The sequence below is a fragment of the Tachypleus tridentatus genome, chromosome 1 (assembly GCF_004210375.1).
Source record: "Tachypleus tridentatus isolate NWPU-2018 chromosome 1, ASM421037v1, whole genome shotgun sequence".
NCBI lineage: Eukaryota > Metazoa > Arthropoda > Merostomata > Xiphosura > Limulidae > Tachypleus > Tachypleus tridentatus.
In genome coordinates, this window is record NC_134825.1 from 99,210,852 (window position 1) to 99,227,278 (window position 16,427).

General features: G+C 31.2%; 1 protein-coding gene across 14 annotated transcripts in view; it reads left to right on the forward strand.

Annotated features, from left to right (window-relative positions):
• LOC143256725 (uncharacterized) overlaps positions 1–16,197 on the forward strand; it is a 66,486-nt gene extending 50,289 nt beyond the window's left edge. For 13 of the 14 annotated variants that reach the window (XM_076514343.1, XM_076514336.1, XM_076514380.1 and 10 more), the window contains 5 exons: positions 4,340–4,575; positions 6,374–6,574; positions 7,822–7,955; positions 10,337–10,561; positions 11,191–16,197. In XM_076514343.1, coding sequence (XP_076370458.1) covers positions 4,340–4,575; positions 6,374–6,574; positions 7,822–7,955; positions 10,337–10,561; positions 11,191–12,867 — 2,473 coding nt within the window. In that variant the 3' untranslated portion in view covers positions 12,868–16,197. The remainder of the gene's footprint in view (positions 1–4,339; positions 4,576–6,373; positions 6,575–7,821; positions 7,956–10,336; positions 10,562–11,190) is intronic. The other variant, XM_076514439.1, reaches the window with a different exon arrangement.
• Positions 16,198–16,427: the final 230 nt, after the last annotated feature.

Sequence of the window (16,427 nt, forward strand, 5' to 3'; positions counted from 1 at the left end):
TAAGAATCAAAGCCCATCTAGTTTGATTTAAAACTAGAAAATGGCCATAACATCAAATAACTTGTAACCAGGATTGGAAAGGCCAACTTCAGGTGACTGACGGTGGTTTTTGAACTTACCTGTTAGTCTTCCTGGTGAGTTAGGATAATTACAATTATGCTACAGAAAGTCCTTTACAACTTGTATTACTGTATTTTTTCTCTTACTGCTGTTGACTGGATGTAAACATTGGTTTTAATGCTTTTTTTTAGACTTTGTTTTGTTTTATCTCAGTTTTCTTTTATGAATTTTACTTAATTTAATTTTAACCTTTTACCACATGTTTGGCACAGATAGCCAAGCTGCTTTGTGTTATAAAACACCAAACCAACCAACCAACTTAATTTGTCTTGAAACATCAGTCAGAGAAGCCTTTTTGAAGCAACAACATCTTGCTTTTTTTTTTATTTATTTAGAGAAAGCTTATGATACCACATGGAGATATGGCTTCTTGGAAGACCTTCACTCATATGGATTGCATGGCAATTTGCCACTTTTTATTAAGCAGTTTTTAATGAACTGCCAATTCCAGGTTCATGTAGGCTCAACACTTTCCCATTTTTCCCTCAGAAACTTGGAGTCCCTCAGGGCTGTGTTCTGAGTGTCACATTTTTAATTATAAAGATTAATGCCATCACTGAACAACTCTCTCTCACTGTTGCAAATGGGCTCTGTGTTGACGACTTTCACATCTCATTTCAGTCATCAAACATGAGGTTTATTAAGTGGCAGCTACAAACTGCAATCAATAATATACTTAAGTGGACAACAGCAAATGGTTTTCAACTTTACTTCTCTGAAACTGTGTGTGTACATTTCTGCCACCAACTTCTAATTGATGATGCTGTACTTCCTGTCATCCCTGAGGCAAAGTTCTTAGGTCTTATATTTGATTGCAAATTAAACTTTATTTTACATATCAAGCAACTTCGTGTCAAATGTATAAGGGCACTGAACATCCTCCGTGTCCTCTCTTCCACCTCTTGGGGAGTGGATCGATACTCCATGCTTAAAATTTATCTTGCTCTTATCTGATCCTAACTTGACTATGAATCTTTAGTTTATAGTTTTGCCAGAACCTCAGCACTGAAAATGTTGGATCCTATCCACCATCAGGAGCTTTGGCCTTGCACTGGGGCCTTTCGTACTTCTCCAATCCAAAGTTTGCATGTGGAGTCCCATGAACCCCCTCTGTATATTTGCCATTTGCAACTGTCTCTTATGCTTCCAAACTTTGATCTTTACCACAGCATCCTAATTGGGGTTGTGCTATCCATCCTCAATGGTCCACACTTTTTTTATAATAGAAAATCTGCCATTGTTTCTTTTAGCCTTCGTAATCAGGCAGAGCGAAAAGAATTGGATTTGTCTTTGAATGGCATACCAGTATCCACAGTTTGGTCTCTTTCACTATGGCTAATTACTATCTCCAATTGTAATCTATCTCTGAGTCATCTGAGGAAGGCAGATACTTCTGATTGGAAATATCACTCTTTATTTGCTGTACATCTTTTCAGTGATCCATCCATTCTCATATATATTGATGGTTCAAAATCAGGTGACTCTGTAGGCTCTGCCATGATTTGTTACAGTTTGGTTGTAGCACACAGAATTTCCTCTACAGTTTCTGTGTTCACTGCTGAATTGTATACCATTTCTTTTGCCCTGAATCATATTGAAACTATGCAATATACAAACTGTACGATCTATACTGATTCACTTGACTGTCTATTGGCCGTGACATCATTCCATGCAGTTACCATCCTTTCCTTATCAATATCCAAAACAAACTGGCCCATCTCTCTCTATCATCTATCTCTGTCCAGTGTTTTTGGATACCACGTCATGTTGGTATTCGTGGGAATAAGCTAGGCAACAGTGTGGCAAAGTCCATCTGCTCTGGCTCTATCACCATTGTACCTGTTCCATAGATGGACTATAGTCCAGTTATCGAAACCCAACTGTACAGCAGTTGGCAGTTGATCTGGAGTGAGCAACAAAATAATAATCTTTTTCAAATCAAACCATCTTTAGCTCTTTGACCATTTTGTTTCTGTAAAGACCAAAGGGGGGAAGTTGTTTAGGCTAGGTTACACATTGGTAACAGCTTTTTAACCTACCACTTCCTTTTATCTGGTACAGATGCACCAATGTGTGGTCTATGTGGCACTCAGGTCACGATCATACATATTTTATTATCATGCCATCGTTACAACCAAGAATGACGATGCCATTTTAAACGTAATATTAAGGTAGGTTTACTCTTGACATTGGCCAGTGTCATAGGTGATACTGCCCACATCACTCATGTTTTTACATTTTTAAGAGCCATTGGTCTTTTTAACTTAATTTAAGGTTTTAGCATGATGTCTTTTATACATTTTAATTTTTATTTTGACCTGAACCCAGGACTGGAAAGGCCAACTTCATGTGACTGACAGCGAGTTTGAACTTAATGCTTCAGTCTTCATGGTGCATCTTAATTTTACATATTTTATGTATTTTTACCTTAATTTCTATATACCGTTATAGTATACTTCATCTTGTTTGGTACAGATAACCTAATAGCTTTGTGCCAATAAACATGAAATACCTACCTACCTATCTTCATCACATTGTCACCTTCTTTCCGTGAGTAGAGTATGGGAGTTCTTTCCCTTTTCATTTCCAGGTCGTTTGGGTGGTTTGATCATGGATGCACCCTTCTGAATTATTTCTACAACAGGTTATAATCATTCAGTTGGGAGTAGAGCAGTGGTGTTCTTGGGCTTTAGAGGAGTTGAGCCATCACCTTACTGGATCATATAGTCTCCTAATCACAATGACACAATAACTGGAGTTGAGCTGTCTCCTTACTGGATGACATGGCTTCCCAATTCCTGCACAGAAATTGAGCCAACACATTACTGGGTGATGTAGCCTCCTGATACACATTACATACACACTACAATTAAGTCATTGCAACTGCAATTTACTGCTTTGATTGGGAGCCTTCATCCTACCTTCACATGGAAGTTCTTCCCAGCATTGAGGTTTTGAATTTGAGTGAAAAAAATCACACCCTAGACATTCTGCACCTCATAGTTTCCACCCTTGTGTATTATACATGGACAAAATGTATATCAAGCCCAGAAGTGGTGTGGTTTTTCTTTTCTAATCTTCAAATATATTTCTCTCACTGTCAGATATATCCTTCAGTAGCTTTCAGGGGTACTTCTGTTTTTCCCTTCTCCTTCTAAATGTGTGGGATTCTAGTTAATCTTGTAAGTACCTAATTAGAAGCTGTAATTTTCATATACAGAAAATGTATTTCTAATAGGTACGTACCTCCTATCCACATTTTTCCAGTGCTGACATCTTCCACTAAACCTTGAAGTGATAGTTCAGTAGAGGAGTGTGGAGAAAGCCACATGCATCATGTTAGCATGTCATACTCCTGTTGGTTAATAAGAGGTGACATGTTGGAATCAACAGAAGGATAGTTTGTGGCATGAGTAAAGCCAAAGTTTTCATATAGAGGGCAGCACTAGAAATGATAATAACTAATCTTGTGAGTACATTTTCAGTATTGGAAAAATTATAACCAGCTGTTGTTTATGTCTCATAAGCTCCTATAGCTGAAATGGATTAACTGAAGATTAGTGGTGGCAATATATTACATTGATAAAAACATTTCTATGGGGAAACCAAGACACTGTCTTTCAGACCCTGATTAAATGCTGTCTTTCTATGAAAAATTCATCATAAAACATCATGTATATCGTACTTATGGGTTCGTAACACCATCAGGTTGGACAGTGGTAAGTTCAGTATGGTGAAATGAATATTTTAGGTATGTCAGATAACCAGACCTGACTTGAATTGTCATGTTTACGGAACTTTTCTGACTTAGAAAATTAATTTTATAAACCTTTTTCAAGGATCAGTCATTTTTGTAAAGTTCATGGTTTTCAGTGATGTGCTATGTTTTTCACATTTTGTATCTGACTCTTTATGTTGCTTTTGAAGGATAAGAGTTAAAATCTTTTAACATGTTTTCTGAAGTATTTTCATCTGCTAGAATAATATTCCTTACTGATTGGAAGTATAAATATTGTTAAAACATTAATATCAGTATATTTCTTGGATATTTCATTATACTTTTAATGTAACTATTAAGAACAAAAATTATGTGAATTTGACATTGCTACAAAGAGGATGTTTAGACACTAAGTCCAGTTAGTTAAGTTATAATCTTAGCAGTAAGATTCAGCATACAGTGTACAGGAATTTGATTTCTTTCTAAAATAAATCTTCACAGAGAAACAGCAAATCATCAAGAAATAACAGTGTCAGAGGTTGGGAAACAGAAAACTCAAAAGGAAATAGCTACTGTTCAACCTGAAGTTACCACAGGAGAAGATAAGTCATTTTCAATTAGTAAGAAGAGTCATTTATCAAGTGAGATTGATGTGTTGAAAGAGGAAGATAATATAGATGACAGTAGGAAACTTTTGTCCACTAAAAATTCAGAATATAGTTCTACCAACTGTACAGGTAAAGTTGTCTTATTTCATAGATTGCTATATATGTAGAAAAGATTTTAAGCAAACATTTTATAATGAAAGAACAGAAAACTGAAATAAAACTTGCAGCTTTCCAAAAGGTTCTGAGATTTCAAATTAAGTGAAAACTTTTTCATAAAATAATTGACTTAATTAAATAAAACAAGTTTGTTACTTATTAAGTTAAATGTGTTTGTATTTGATGTCTGTCATAGTGAATCTCGCACCTAGTGAGACCTGAGACTTACAATTTTTACTAAGAGGCATATCTGATGAGCAAACATATTGGGGAAATGCCAGTTTAATCCTGATTGGTATGATTTAAAAAGTTCCAGAAATTTTAGCTTAAGCCCTGACTTTGTTTTTGTGAATTTGACATAAATCTTGGAAATTATAAATCAAATGAAACAATTGCTATTTGCAGTTTTGTGTATACAGAAAATATCTTAGTATGCTAAAAAAAACATGAGATTAAATAAAGCATACAAACAGTCAAATTTCTATTGAACATGAGTGGATAATATGTGTGAAAACTGTATGAACAGAAGTGTAGTGTAACTAGAATGAAGTTCCATGGTACTAAATTGCTAATAAATAAATTTTTTGTTATATATTTTTTAAATATTTTCTCATTACAATTTGCATCAACACTATCTTGTAATAAAAATAATTGATGCTGGATGAATATTAACACTGACTAGCAAGAATTTAAAAGTATGCATCTGTGAACAAAGTGTATCAGTGGAGGGTCGACCTTCTCATTTTTTCAAAAAAAAGCATTCCCAAGGAATGCTAGCTTTCATTTTATATCAGCTACGAAATGAATAGCAGTGCTTTTAGCCAATAAGAATTGAAAATAATAATCTCAGTTCAGCACACCTTTTGTCACTGTTTTATCTCAAAAGTAGCAGGACTCTGATGTCTACATTCCTTGAAAATTAGTATAAATAGGTATTAGGATATGATAGCATTTTAGCATACATTGCTATAGTCTGTATACATAAACAATCACATCAGCTCTCAATCTGTTAAAATTGTTCTTAACTGTCCCAAGCAGTGTTGCCCAATAAACACACTAAATGATATACAAGTGTAATAAAAATAAAATGTATTTGAATCTTAGACTTTCAGATTTGTTATAGTTATGTGAACTTCTGTATTGTCAAGCATCAAAATGGTCTATGTAAATTTATTTCTAAAATGCACTTTCAAATGAAAACAAAGAAACCTTACGTAATTGCCCTTATGTGGGAGTTGATTATTTTTACCATTGTTTTTGTAACTTTTACTAAATTTTGTTAGTTGAAGTGTTAAATAATTTTATCAATATCTACCACTTAGTCATAAATATAAATTATTATATTCTGACACTAGAGGCATACTATAAAGGTTAAACAAATGGCCAGCTTGGCTAATGAACTTGTAAAATAATAGGAATGTTAGTAATTTCACTTCTAATAATTTAGTAAAAAACTTGGTTGTCTCTGGACAAGGATGAATATCAATGCCATTTACAGCTGCATCTAGATGATAACATTCAAATATTCCAAGTTTAGCAATTATTGAAAAATTTTTGTCTTTTAGTTTTGATTCTAAACAAAATAATACTACTTTAGTCAGTCATATATTTTAATTATGTTTGTAAAATTGAAATGTAACTAAGTTTTGTGTTTAATAAGCATTCTTCAGTATTTGTACATACACAGTTAGTGTTTTAAACTTACTTTTAATTGTCAAACTTATTTATTGTACAATAAAAAATGATGAAGAATTGTTCACAACAAATGCAGGAATTGAAGTAATTCATGAAGATCTGTCAGATGCCTCTGGTCTTTCTTATGTATGTGATGAATTATTGACTGATGTGGACATGAAACCAGGAGTTCGGCACTATGTACACAAGCCAAACACTCGTTTGAATCTCATCCTTAATCTGGTGGTGGCTCTAGCAGTAACTGCAGTTGTTGGATTTGGGGTTGGACATTTCTTAGGTTTGAAAAATGATAAATTTTTTATTAAAAATAATACATATGTATGGAACTCCTTCTAAATGTCTGAAGAGACATGGTTCATGACAATTTAACTCAAATTATAACTAAACTTCATACAAGTCTTGATTTTTATGCACATGATATAAAGATGGTGGATTCCTCTATTTTCAAATGCCATCCATATAAACTTGCATTGTTTTGGAACTGAAAACTTTTAAATCAGCTTCATTTGAATATTTTGTGAAATTTTATTTCACCTGTTAATAATGCCATTTTATTATCTCATAGTAGTTTTGTGTTCTCTTTTCATAGAACTTAATCATGTGAAATTTAAGTTTCTCAAGTCTTTAGATATTCTGTGAGAAGTGTATTTGCACTTTATGATAAGGTGCCTATTTGATACAAATTAGATGTTTGTGATGTCCAAATACAAAATCTATAGTTTCTTTCAAATTAGGAACTAAAATTATTGATATTGACAAGCTGGAATATAAAATAAGAACATCCTATCTTTTATATTTGCTTAGATATTGCTACATTTACTGAATCAAATACAGTGACCCCACCTATTTCTGTCCATGTTTGGAAAGAGTTGCTTATGTAGGCCTACTTTTCTGTTTGATGTGTGAATGACCAGTCAAAAGCACAGAATGTTCTCCTGGTAACTTTCTTTTTTTTTTTTTTTTCTTTAAGTATTCAGATGGAAAACACCTTCTTTTAATGCTAGATTTTTGACTTCAAGCGAAAAAGATTTTAGTAAGCTCAAAATTTCATTTACAGTTTTTGTTACTAATATTGAAAAATTATAGTGGAATTTTGTGGTATTGATATAGTAATTTATGTTTTTTTTATTATTCAAATGTATATATATATATAAACTAAAAAAATATTTTGTTTCACATCCTCCATCTTGAAAATGTTCTGATGCATAAAAGTATTTTTAATCTTAAAATAAAAATTACTTTGCATGTTAGATAGTCAACATTTTGAAATAAGACATTTTGTGAGAAAATCTTTAATTAAAGTCTTAAAACTTAATTTAAAAAAATGATATTTTTTATTTTCAATCCTTGTAATGTTTACCAGTAACCTAAAAGTTTGTAAACATATGCATATATTATCAAAAATTATAGTAAAATTACTTTCATGTATACTTTCATAATCTGTGATAGGTGGGATACCACCCAGCCTGTAATAGTAGGGTTAATTTGTTCTTTATTGTGTGTTTGTTTGTATATTTGTGTTAGGTTGGTCTCATCAGTGGTTATGTCAGAAACAAGTAACTCATGGACAAGTTCTTAAACTGAAACAACTTGAAGAAGAATTAATTAAGTGTATGGAACAGGAAAATCAACAGACACTGATATCTCAGGATTCCACAGTATGCACCAAAAAAATCTTTATCTCTTTGATTGCAATCATAAAGGATTCATATAAGTTTAAGGTTTAAAGTCTTTCTGTTTGGAGTATAATTTTAGTTTTTTCATAAACTAGCTTTAGCTCTTAAGTCTATATCAAGGCGTATGTTAACCTGAGAAAAAAACATAGGAGACACAGTGCTGTGAGTTGTTATTTAACTGAAACACTGTTCTCTACAAAGAAGAATCACATTTTTGGACCAAGAGATATCCCAAATAATTAGAGACAGAACTAATATTTGTATTTGGCAGTTGGCTAGACTTGTGTTATATTCAAGAATAATAGTTCATTTTCCAAACCAACGTGTGTTTGAAAACATCTGTAAACATGAAAATATTTTAAAAATTAATTAACTTTTTATAATCAAACATCACTTATTCCTAGGAACTGTGAAAATATAGGAAATATCAGTAATTTTATATTTTTTTGATTTAATGTATTGTTTATTGAAAAATACCCTGCAGATCATGTATTATTGGATACATGTGGAAAATCATATCAGGTGATTAGTTTACAAAATGAAATATATTTTCTTGCAGTCAGAGGGGCATAAACATTATAAAAGATTGTGGTACATGTACTTTTTTTAATTGCTTCTTATTTTGGGTTTCTTCAAAGTCATCTTTTGATTATAATACTCTGTATTTGATCTCAGCATGTGAACTTTTAAGATATTCATCAAAGCTTTAATTTTCATCATTATATCTGTCACCTGAGAATAGCAAGACCATGGTCATCATTTGCCCACAGATATTGCACACATGCATGGAACTTTGTTTTATAAATTTGTGATAGGATTGGTGAAAGCCATTGGTGAGAAACAAATGTATATTTTTATAAACCCTTGAAAATTTCAAGAAACTCTAGAAAAATTGAAGCATTTTTGAGTTATCAAGAAAACATGAAGATACGTAACCTCAGTTGTAATTTATGTATGAATCAATTAATCTTTCCCAAGAATAAAAACCTTGTAGTTCTATCAAACTGAAGACAATTTCAGTAAAATAAATTGTTTCTCTGTATGTTATATTCATTAGAGTTACCTTAAAGTATTTAAAACTCTCTTAATAGCTAGCACTATCAAACTAAGGTAAACATGGAATGTAGAATTATTGGTGTTGTTTTATCAAGCTGTTGTATTATGTTTTGTGATCTTACTTTCATGTGTTTCATTTCAATTTTGTGCACTATAGTTGTTTAAAATGATATAGATTTTGATATCTGATTGTTCCATTTAACAGAGTACAATTGAATAACAGGTTGTAAAGATCACAGTAATGTATGGATATTTTTGCTATAAGAGGTCTATTGTAGTATAAGCAATGAGAACTAGGACATAAAAACAGTCTTGTTTGCAAATCTTAATGAGTTAAATACAAGTTTAAATGCAATGGAAACAAAGCATGGAAATTCAGTTTTGCAGTGTTGTTAATGATTAGCATTAAAGAATTGTATATTGCGTATGAATTTATTTTATAGGAATTTGACCTTACATAAATTATTCCTGCTACCAGTTTTCAGTGTGAAAATATTAAACAGCATTTCAAGATAGTACAAAGAAAAGTAGAAAAAAAAGTCAAATGAACTGAAGTAAATTATTCACTATATGGTACCGTTGCGAAAAACATTAATTCTGAAGGTGTTTACCTCTTTCACTGCCTCATTTACAGATAAACTACTGTGTAAACTGTGCCTTGTTTAATTGTTGATACACAAAAAGACTTATTTTAATATTCTATCACCTACCAGAAATCTGAGTTGGAAAATATTTAGGAAATGTGAAGGGGAATACCCTATTTTGATGGGGCAAAATTTTAAACTCGCATGGCACTGGGTTAGAGACACCTAGGAAAACTTCATGTAACTTTCTGTGATGAAGTTTTCCTAAGTGTCTCTCTCTTTTTTCATTTTTTTTCTGGTTCATCCTAGAAATTTGTTTTTATCCACCATATATTTCATATTATACAGGGTTTAAACAAACATTTGCAGACTTTAACGTTTTAAATTATTTTGACACATGTCAAAGTATCTTATGGAAAGTGTTTTCTAATGCTACCTATGTTTAAATTAAGATTTGTAGAAATACAAACACCCTTGTGTGGTTACATTTCAATACCTTTTAGTTTTTTGTCATACTTTAGCACCTAGATGGTAAATTCTGGTGAATTATTGATATTAAAACTATTATACCTTAAGTTTTAAAAGTGGCTTATATAATTTCAATATTTCTTTTAGTTTACTGAAATCTTTTCAGAAAATACCAATTCTAATTAAAAAATAGAAGAGGCAGAAGGTTATATTAAATATAATAGAGTATTTTAATGTTATTCTAAATGATAACAGGTTTGCTATAAGAACTCTGAATACTGGAAGAAGAGATTTCAAGAGTTATTTAATGAAAATGAAAATCTTCGTGTTCTTATGGAACAAACTCAGGACCATCTACGAAAACATAATCTAGGGAAAATACCTCTTTCACCTGTATCAACAAACTGTCCATCTGATGTCAGTGAAGATTTCCATAAGTTGAGGCTTGATATTTTAGTAAAACAGATGGAACATTTACAAGTATGAATGCTCTTTTTTTTTCCCCTCTACATTTGAGTAATGTAAATTCTTTCTCCATAGATTGTATGTATGTAGTTTGAAGCTGGACAATAATTCACTGTTAAGCCTATCATTTAATCAATTAGCAAATATCACTGATTGTCTTGATCTGATGTATTTAAGCCAATTACTAGTCAAAGATCCCTTGATGGGATGGTGAGAAGTCTATGGGTGTACAATGCTAAACTCTGGGGTTCAGTTTGCCTCAGCAAACACAGCACATAACCTGATCTGGTTTTGCTATAAGCAAAACACACACACATGCTTATGTCAAATGTAGGAAAAGGTTACACATAGAATAGCCACAGGAAAACCATAATATATTAAATCAACTTGCAGAAGTCAAAGTTTTCTTACTTTTTTTTTTAAATGGATCCTCTATTTTTTCAAAAGAAATTGAAATGTAATTCTTAGCTATATAACAGTGTGAAGTAAGCTTTTTACCAGAATAGTATAATAATTCAAATTTGGACATTTTTCTTATGACTATTGTATGTAATCACCAACAAAGTTTGATTATGGTAAGCCAATTTTTACATGAAAAGTTTTATTTATACATTGAAATTTTATGCATACAATTATGATTTCAGTTTTTCAAGACCTATGAAGAAGTGAAACATCAAGAGAAAGAATCCCATAAGAGGCTAAGAGTATTAGAAGATGAAAATATAGAACTGAAATCTAAGTTGGAATTGGAGAAAGAGGATGATAAAGTACTTGAAGAGAAGGTTAATAAACTGAATGAAGAAAACTTTGAACTGAAGGCTAAACTGGTGAAAGAAGAAGAAGATGATAAGATGCTTGAAAGGAAGGTTAATGAATTAAATGAAGAGAATATTGAGTTAAAAGCTAAGTTGATAGAAGAAGAGGAGGATGACAAGATTTTAGCCAAGCTTGAGCAAAAAATGGAGAATTTGATGAAGGAAAATATTTTGCTTAAAACTCAACTTGCTACAGGAAACAATGAGAAGACTATATTAGCTAACCTAGAAGGTGAAGTCCGAGAGATTCATTTAGAGAATTTGGAACTGAAGAAGACTTTGGAAGAGCTTCAGTCTCAACTTTTTCAGTCCACATCACTTCAAAATGCAGAGAATTTAAAAAAGACAGGTAGTAACTTGAAAATAGACACTCTAAGGAAACAGACAAATGCTTTAGTCACTGAGAACAGACAACTTAAAACTAGTATTGATCAATTTAAGGATAGTATACTATCTAGAACAGAGGAAAATCAGCATGAGCTGCTGAATGAACTTCAGCTTGAGAACCAAGACTTGAAGAATGAGATTGGACAACTTCGTTACATGAAACCTCCTAACAGACAGTATTATATGTCTGATGTACCCACTAATGACCAAAGTGTAGCTTCTGATTTAAATACTGAAGAAACAACACATAATGGCATGGAATCTTTACTTCAGATGCTGGATACTGCTCACCAAGAGTCCAGGCACTGGGAGAAATTGTACAAACAGATGAAAAGCAAATTAGACAAAAAAAAAACATTACTTAATGAAATCTCATTGCCATATGAAAATTGGGCTGAAGCTATTACTACAGGCTTTACTAATGGTAGCAAGGCTGTAACTAATATTATAACATCTGTACTTGATCACATCTCTCAACAGAATGTAACATTTAGTGACGTTATGCATGTTCAACTAAATGCAACTGAAGTAGTATTTAGAAACATTAAACATAATCTAGCAGAAAAATGGAGAGAACTACAGATGATTACAGATTTCAAGCAGTTCAAACAATTTGCCAATCAAACAGAGAAGCTGATCACCAGAATGTCACAGACCCTTCAGAGTGCTGTTCAGAAAATCCAAGATATAGGAGACAAGTTTGTCCAGAGCCAAAAGCCCTTGGAATCACGGATGAACAAGCTAGGCCAAAAAGTCCTGAAAGTTATAGATAGACTGGAAGAACAATGGGCTGACATGCAGAGGAAGTGGTCTAAGAAGGTTCTGAAACAACAGTCACTAGTTGGCAAAAAGTTTTATGAAGATGTTAGCATTGGCAACAAGAATAAAGATGAACTATTTTTAAAGCAAGGTTCTGATTATGAGAAAAAAATATCTGACAGGACTGATAACAATGACAGATATTTCCAGAAGAATGTGAGGGAGAAACAGATTCAAAAGAAAAAGGAAAACAGGCTAAAATACAAGAAAAGGAAGAAAGACAGTAATGAGCACACAAGTGAAGGACTACTGTCCTTAAAGGACAAATATCGAGTGAAAGAACAAAATTACCTCCGTTAAGAAGGTTATTACTTGCAAGATTAAGTTGCTATGGTATGAAATATTAATCTTTTGAAATCTATTGTAATCCCTAGCTGTTAAGGTATGAAATATGTATTGTCGAGTAATATATGGGGAAATATTTAATATATTAGGTAAAATCAATAGCATGGTTGAGGAGAAGAGTTCACGCATTTCTTTACCATTTAGTTTTTTGTCTTAGCTTCATGTTATGATGTGGTAATGTAAAACTGGAGGTGGTGAAATGTACTAGGTATCTTTGTGTTCCTTTCAATATCTTATTTTATACCAACATATACACATATATATTTACATATTTATATTGTGATTATTTTATTAAAGCCTTTTGCTTGCAAAAAATTGTTTTTTATAGTTTCTCATATTAGATGATAGCTACAATATTATTTCACTGGCTACTCATATTTGATTCTCAAGACCAAATAAATTTCATTGTTTTTTATATTAATATTATTGGGTGGATCTTTTTTATACTGATAGCTGTTTATTTTTATGCACTTTGTATTTTTGTTTCATATACTCTTAAATTTTATGTACCATATTACATTTATTAGCTAGTTGTGTGTTTTTAAGTGCTTTGAAATTAAGCAACAATCAAGATACTTGATGTATTTATACCTTAGTAGAAGATGATCATATTTACTTGAATTATTCACAGTAGTAAAAGCATGTGCTACAGAATACCAATTGTATAAAATTGTTTCTGCAGTACATCACTTATAAAAGTACTCTTATGATTCATAATTTTGCACTGACTATTGTGATGCAGTGTTAGCTTCGGTCATTTTCATCATTTGATATTATACACTACATAGCATGTTGGCTTGTATGTACATATTTAAAGGCTAGTTACGTATATCTCATATATATTGATATACTAATAGTTGTGTAAACTTATTCTGAATACACTTGATGTAAAGGACTTAAGAACATGAAATATAAACTTATTCTTAATATACTTTATGTAAAACACCTCACAATGTGAAATATTGATATGAAATTCTGTGTTAATTTCATTGTACTTTATGGACTCAAGTTAGTCTTACCATTTTCCACATATAAATTTTAATGTTATACTGACTGGTATACTACTCAATGTGTAGATTAGTATAACTACCCTTTATCTATAGTTCCTCTTGGAACCTTTCTTGCATTTTTAAAGGTTCTTTTATTTATTATAAGCTCCATTGTTCATAATTATTGGAGATGCTTGAAGAACACTTAATATACATGTATGTTTAATGTTAAATATTGTTATTTTCAAACAGCCAGTCTGTTGTGTAAAAGTATTAAATGAAAGATTAATAATTAATAAATAAGGCATTAAAGTATACACAGACACTAAAAGTGAAACGTTATTGGACTTACCAACATAAATCTAGATTCAAAGCATATATATATATATATATTCAGCTAAATATGTTATATCTGTAGATCGATTTTGTTAAATTTTAGCAATATTTATAACTCTTACATGGAAATGTCATGTAGCTGTGAAAAGTTTACAAAAAGCTATTTCTGTGTAACCCCTTCTCAAATCTGTATAGCACTACGAGCCATTTTACGACTGTTAATTTCTCAGCATTTGTTGTTAGTAATACCTCATTCAACAGAATGCTTAATAAAGTGAGTCTTTATAAAATGTGTCCAAAGGTGTATGTGCAAAGATTATTGCCTAACTCTGTATATATTTGATACAATTATAAAAAACTTTCAAGTCATTGTTCAACATTGCCAATGTTGATATACAGCTGGCTTGTTATCAAATTGACATTTCTTGTATACTTGTAAATATCTGATTTTCTAGTTGGAAGGTATAGAATTCTGTATTTTCCAAAATTTGGATTCCTTCATTTGCATAGATTTTTAAAGACATAAAAAAAAAGAAAAAGAGTCAGTTTACACAAGTTTATGATTCTGATTTGTGATATTACTCTTCAACTATGTCAGTGAAGTTGTTAAAAGTCTGGAATTTTTTATCCATCAAATATAAAATAAAAGTGCTTTCATAAGTATACTTTCTTCATACTTACTTAATCTTGCAACTTGTGATGATATCAGAACTTATGTTACAGGTGGAAAGGACATCTGCTTGTCATTTACATTGTGTTCTTATAAATCTAATTTATTGTGTTAGATTATATCAGGTTAAATACTAACTAGTACTTTCTTAATTATAATTTGCCCATAGACTGTGTCAATGGTTCCCAAACTTTCTAAACAAAGGTGTAGTCCCAGTTTTGGAACCATTGAACTATATTACTGTTGCAAAATAGTAGATTTTAGATTTTTGACAAGGCTTAATTATGTTTATTAAGGCTAGTAATGTTAAAAATCCAACTTTAAAAAGGATAAATTTGTATTGTAATAATAAATACTCTTTGAAATAATTTCTGACTTTGTTACTTACAGTTTAATTTTTGGAATTTTTTTGCAATAACCAGGTATCCCAAATGTATATTTTGGCATGAAGTATACTAAGTAACAGTTAAAAGAATGAATGTTATTTTAACAGTGTGAATTTTTGCTTTGCAAAATTTTAGACTTCATAAAGTAGCCCTGTCAGTGATTAAAACGGTACAAATGTACATTAATACATTACCAACTACTAATAATATCAAAATAATCTATCAATTTTGTCTGTACAAATTGCTAATAATAGCAAAATAATCTATTAATTTTGTTTGCCATCAGTAAGAAGATGTTTGAATTAGAAGAAAGTAACACTAAAACTGCAACTGAATTATAAGCATATTTTTACGTATGGTTAGCTTTGAAACAAATTATTAGGCAATAATGCCATTACTTAAGGTAAACCCAGTGTACGATTTTTTTAAATAGTGTCATTGCATTTCTGGCTAGGGAAAAGTAGTTAATAGCATTAAGAAATGAATACAGAATCATAAAATATTATGTTACTCTGAAACAACATAGAATATCTTTAATCTTGTCATTGGGTTATTTTTCTTCTGTATTAGATCATAGTGTTAACTAGAACTTGTTCTGTGAAATGTAGACAATTCCTGTTTACGGACATGTTACCCAAGAACAAAAAGCAGTTGGGATATTTTGATCACATTTGATTTGATAAAAATAAAAGTGGAATAGTTTACTACATTTTAACTTGTATTAGTTATAAAAGGATTTATGCTGTATATTAACCAGAACAATTAGTTTGTAACCAAGTTATAATTAAGTGTTGCAAGAACAAAATAAAAGTTTGAAATTTTAATTTGAAAGTAAAAAAAAAACAATATCAAGATTTTAATATTATTGGTTGTTTCTGTAATAAATATTTAGTAATTTGAAGCACAAGTGTGAATTGTTGTCAGTCTTACAAGTAATTTAGACATAAACTGACCAAATAAACAGTTTGTACAGTTCTTGAGCCTGTTCTAATTTCCTTTCAGAAACAGCTCAAAAATGTAGAATCATTCTTTCCTAGATTGTTAACTCTGCTGTATTTCTTATTATTTGTTATTGTCTCTTTCCCAAATTATCCAGCTGTGGTTTAAATTGTAGTCATTCATCAGTGACAATGA